The 5,641-nt window shown below is 33.7% G+C and overlaps 1 protein-coding gene across 2 annotated transcripts; it reads left to right on the top strand.

Annotated features, from left to right (window-relative positions):
• Positions 1–495: 495 nt before the first annotated feature.
• LOC118052492 (membrane-anchored ubiquitin-fold protein 4) lies at positions 496–4,293 on the top strand. Of its 2 annotated transcripts, none has more exons than XM_035063475.2 (4): positions 496–790; positions 897–1,089; positions 3,476–3,652; positions 3,975–4,293. In XM_035063475.2, exons 2-4 carry the CDS (start codon positions 945–947, stop codon positions 4,028–4,030), a joined length of 378 nt encoding a protein of 125 aa, XP_034919366.1. In that variant the 5' UTR covers positions 496–790; positions 897–944; the 3' UTR covers positions 4,031–4,293. The 2 variants fall into 2 exon arrangements, with proteins under 2 accessions (XP_034919366.1, XP_034919365.1); XM_035063474.2 differs by having other exon boundaries at positions 499–790; positions 892–1,089.
• The last annotated feature ends 1,348 nt before the right edge of the window (positions 4,294–5,641 follow it).

Consider the following 5,641-nt stretch of genomic DNA (forward strand, 5'->3'; position numbering starts at 1 on the left):
TTGAAAAAAAATAAATTTTTATTTATTTGTTTGTTTTAAATTAATTTTTTATGTTTACAAATTATTTTGATATTAAAAATATATTTTAAAAAATAAAAAAATATTATTTTAATATATTTTTAAATATAAACTACTTTAAAAAATAATATATAAGTAAAATATCAAGAGGGTTATGAAAAGCTCGCCGTAGAAGTCTGAGTATTGAAAAGGAAAATAATAGGGTAACAGTATATTCCTTCGTGAAAAGCTCTCCGCGTCTACACCGACGCGCTAATTTAAATTTCCCCTCATTCCAAAATACCCATCTGGTCAAAACTCAAATGTGACCTCTGCCATTAACCGAACACATATACAGAGATAACACGCACCCATGGCTACTCTCACTCTTCCACACCACCTTTAAACCACAGCCACGTAATCAAAGTGAAAATGAAACACGATCTAATTAGTGACTATACGTGGAGAAAAATAAATCTGCAACAGAAGATCCAAACTCTGATCTTACAGCGTACATAGGCAAAAACAAATATAAAAATTCAGACACACAAATTCGGACCAGAATTCGATCGCTCGCTCGCTCTCTCAATCTTTGTCTCACTGCAGTCTCGATCGGCCTCACCATAAAAGCAAGAAGAAAACCAGAAATAAAATAGAAATAAAAATAAAGCTACTCCTTGATTTGTTTATTTATTTTTTAATTAATCAGATTGGTAGCCTGACAATATCTATCTATCACTCCCGCTGCTTACTCTCGTAAACCCTAGAGAAAAATTTACAATTTGTCCTCCAGGTATTTTAGTTATCAATTTATTTTGTCATTCACATTAAATATTGCTAATTTATCCTTGTGCTCTTTCTATTAATTAACGGAATTGGATGGAATTTTTGTAGTGTAGGGAGGGAGAGGGTTCGTGATTGAATTTTGAAACGGTGAGTTGGTGGAAATGCCAGAGGAGGATGAGGAGGAGGAGGAGTTAGTAGAAATCAAGTTTAGATTGTACGATGGATCGGATATCGGTCCGTTTAGATATCCACTAGCATCACCCGTTGCTATGCTCAAAGAAAGAATCGTCGCCGACTGGCCAAAAGGTCTGTCTGCTCTGCTATCCTTTAATTACTTCACTCATCATTTTTTCTTTCTTTCAATTACAAAGTTTCGTTTCTATTTTACTCAAGCAAATTCGTTTGTTTATTTATTTTAGTTGCTTAGTTTAGTCTGAAAAATTGGTGCAACGCAATTATGAAGGCTGTGAATAATTAATTTCATATTGATATGCTTAGTAAGGGTTGGAACAATTCCTTGCGATGCTGTATGGTCGTGTAGTTGCATGATTTGGATAACTTATCTGGTGAGTGAATCAATATGTGGTTCCAGTTTGATGATGGCATTATATTTTTGGTTAGTAATTTATTTATTTATTTTTGTGGTTGGATGGGGAGTAAGCCATGCCATGTCTTCATGAAATTATCATAGGCAACTAAGATATGATTTACATATGCCTAGTCCTGTTGGTATGTTCTTGTTAGTTCAGAATGTAGAGAATGTTGTTTGAGGATGTTTTGGATGCAGAGACTCAGACGGGCTGCATTTTATTTTTCAATGTTAATTTAAAACTGGATTGAACCTTTTTATCTTTTTAGTGTCCCTTGACAATACCTTTTTTTTTCTAATTTTCTCCCGGTTATTGTTATTGTGCTATTTTATATTCTTCTTTTACTTAGGAAACCAAGACATTATTGTTCGCCAGATACTCTCTAGGCACAATATAGGTTCCATGTTTACTTGATTTTGTTTTGGTTGACTGGGGCAGGGGAAAAGTTATACATTTGTAGTCTTGATATATGACATGTCATCATGTTAAGAACTATGTCCTTAGCTTCCATTCTTATTTGGCATCCTTGCTATTTCTACTTCAATCTGATGCATATTCTGAGAAAATAAATTTTCCTGCACCTTCTCTACCAAGCAGAGGACTGTTTTTCTCAAGCATTGAGTGGGTCGACAATAATCATGTCAATGATATTGGATCATTTCTTTCCCCTAGGGGATTCACACTGCTTTTTATCAAGTAAAGACACCAGAGTAGCAAGGCCAAAGTTTTTCTGTGCTGTTACCAATCCTTTTCATGTACTGTGCTTTTCTGATGAGGCCATGATAATTGGGTTCCATTAAAGCATAGGGGGCATTGATTCTTTCTAATCTGTTTTTTTCTGCATGCATAACTTCCCCGGCCCCTTATTATCATTTTAAATTGATTGTTTATGAAAAAGGTACTTCTTTGTGAGGACAGGGTTCAAGTCTCTTTGATGTTTTCTTGAAGCAATCTTGTTATCCTATTGCAAGTATTTTCCTACTCTCGTCAAGATTTTCTTTTCAATAATATTTAGTGCATCTAATAATGGAAATATTGCATTTGCAATGCAATGGGGAGCTGCAAGAGTGATTGAAGTATGAAGGTGAAACTTGGATAAGGAATACCCTTTTATGCATGTATCAGACTACCTCTATCTCAGATTACCAATGTCACAATTGGAATCAGGAAAGGAAACTGTGGCACTTCTGACTTGATTGTTGATGACGACAATGCATTCTATCCTCCAATGCAAATATCTTGCATGAAATAAATTACACTTAGAAGTTGTTGCAAATATCTTGCATGAAATAAATTACACTTAGAATTGGTTTGCCAAATATTATCCTGCAGTTTGGCCAATTGGGGATTTTATGCACTCTCCAAAATTGGGTGCCTGTGTGGCTGTGCCATACCCATGGTTAAATATAATTTCAAAACTCTCTCTTTCTGGACCTTTCTACTAAAATTACCCTTCTTAGAGAAAGGATAAAGTTCTCAAAAGGATACTATGGTATGATGAGAGAAGTGAAAACTTATGCTCTGAAATCTTTAGTATTATTCCATGTGCATGAAAGGAAAGGGGAATTGAGACATGCATTTTTAGGGAGGATAGAATATATTATTGGAATCTTGTGTATGCTGAAGCATTTCATTCTATTCTGTAATTAGCATTATACTAGGTCTGACTTGGTTCCGTCTTCGCTCTGCATTGAGTTTAACGCTTGGCTTTGGTTGGTGCCTTTGGACCGGGAAAACCACATGCTAAGCATCTTTCTTGTTGCTAATTGATTGGTGACTAGAATTTTCATTTGTTAGCAATCATTGGATTATAAGTATGCTTAAAGATGAAGTTCATGGTGATTATGATTATAAGCCTTTTCTTTTTGCTCTAGAGAAATTGAATATCCCTTTTAAATCAAATGTTAACGTTTTCATTTTCCTAGGATGATATGGTTTTGACTGACATTTCCAGTATGGGATTTAATTTCTTTGTTCAGAGTCATCTTCTTTGTTCTTTGGCATTAACTTATCCCTACTTTGTTAAGTAAGAAATACATATATTAAACGTTGTTCTTAATTCTATTCTCTAACAATTGATCTATAAATTCAACTTGTCTTAGATAAAAAAATTGCACCCAAGGCAGCAAATGACATCAAACTGATAAATGCTGGGAAAATCTTGGAAAACAACAAGACTGTTGGGCAGTGTAGGGTTCCTTTTGGGAACCTCCCAAAAGAGGTCATCACCATGCATGTTGTAGTGCAGCCATCTTTAGCAAAAGCAAAAGCAAAAGCAGGTAGTTTTATGCTCAAGTATTTAACACATGAATATATGGTGCCTTCGCACATGGTAACATCATGTTTGGAATTGGTATTCTTTATGTGCTTCATCTTGTTCTCTTTGAAGAGACTTATTATGTCTTCCAAGGAATAATACCTTTGAGAACATCTTTTGTGTCAGTATCGAGATAATCTGGTCATGAAAACATTTAATCAAATCTGAATTTTCATTCAGATGAACACTCCAATCTGTAATAAGATACAGCCTTAATTTGAGGTTTTTTTTCCCTCTCTTCCAATGTGCTTGCTATAAGTTATTTTTATTTATTTTTTGAACAGAGAAAAAGGTGGACGAGGCCCCAAGAAAAAATTTCTGTTCATGTTCCATACTATAAAGATAGAGTTGAGCTCCTCTAAGGTGTAAGCTGCCTTGAAGTTCCTAGGATCTCATGGCGATGGAAATCATTTACTTGGAAGAGAGTAATTTGTGAAATGATGCCGTCCCGCATCTCACTCTACATGTTTGTTTGAGGGCATCCCTATGTAACAGTGTGCTGGTGATGTATTAACACTTTATAAAAGAGTGTTTTTTGTATTATTATAGAGGCAGCCTCCTCACTCTCATTTAGTATTTATTTATACAAAGTTTTACGGGTTTGATCTTGTCTGAAATTTTATGATTAAGCAGAATATGTTAAACTTGCCACTGTTTAAATGCCGAGGTGCTGTTGTTTGTGAGATCATTCAGTTTTGCACATGCAGTGTGTCAACAATTGTTGAGGAATCGGGTTAAGCTGACCAGGCAGTATCAGGTATGCCCATGGCGCATCCGATTTCCCAAGTCCTTTCTAAATTCACTTCCAGTTCATTTGCTGAAAGATAGGCATGCTTTACCTTTTCTTTTTTCTTTTTTAGTTGATTTTCCTCTGAATATTTTTGGACAAGATGGGTTAAAACTTTAGACGGGACGGTGAAAGATGAGGGTCCGGGACTGGGTTATGGGACTTACGGTGGAGGCAAATAACCATTGTTTTGTCGCCCTACAGGATTGGTTGAAGTGTTCATGTAAGGTGAAGAGGAAGGTTTTGTTACATGTGTACGGATAATATGATGGTGCTGTTAGGTTTTTTAATATCATATATGCAGTGGAAACTATAAAATAAATTTATTTGGGAGTCTCTAGAATTTTATTAGATAGATTAAGAGTTGTTTATATATTTATTATATGAAGATTTCATCTTCTTTAATTTTGAATAATTCTTTAAAGGTTGGGTTATCGCAAATCATAAGTCGTCCAATTATTTGGTCTTTAATGATAATTCACATGAGATACTTGTGAGAAATCTAATTCTTATTTAGAAGACATGGATTACTATGCGTAGAGTGTTTCTTCCAATTTCAAGTTCAAGGAGAAATTCTTGGACAATTAAAATTTTATTAATTAAAGAAAAGATGTTTCTAAATGTTATTTCTATATAATATCATTCTCACTAACTGACACGATCAAAAAATTGATGTTTTCTTTCAAGTGTAGGAGTGTCAAAGTAATAAATAACCCAATAAAACTAGGGTCGAACCATAAGGAGGTAAACTATATAAATTACAAATATATATATATATATATATATATAATATATATATATAAAATAAAACAAAGAGTTTATGAGAATTTTATGGGATATTAATGTAATGATTAAACAATGATAAAACAATTGTCAAGGTTAGAGGATTCACTAATGGTATTAGAAATAAGTACTAATAAACTCTTTTTATTAATCAACTAGAAACCACACACAAAAGAGGTTCCAATCGGATGATTTATCCTTAATAGTTCATTATAAACTGTTAATATGATCATATTAATTATCTTATTTAAGTAATATCAAACTTTTAAATATTGTCAGGAATTCATGATGTTAACTTATGTTAACAATAAATCAAGTTCCTTTCATAGCACAGGTGTAGGTTATACCATACGGTTGGCTATTAAAGTGCCAAGTATTTGT

Source organism: Populus alba, chromosome 17 (genome assembly GCF_005239225.2).
Source record: "Populus alba chromosome 17, ASM523922v2, whole genome shotgun sequence".
NCBI lineage: Eukaryota > Viridiplantae > Streptophyta > Magnoliopsida > Malpighiales > Salicaceae > Populus > Populus alba.

Bases quoted from the DNA above. Each gene is read 5' to 3' on its own strand.
- LOC118052492 (XM_035063475.2), top strand. From the start codon at position 945: ATGCCAGAGGAGGATGAGGAGGAGGAGGAGTTAGTAGAAATCAAGTTT. The intron at 1,090-3,475 runs GTCTGTCTGCTC...AACTTGTCTTAG, and splicing joins CGTCGCCGACTGGCCAAAAG to ATAAAAAAATTGCACCCAAG. The intron at 3,653-3,974 runs GTAGTTTTATGC...TTTTTTGAACAG, and splicing joins AAAAGCAAAAGCAAAAGCAG to AGAAAAAGGTGGACGAGGCC.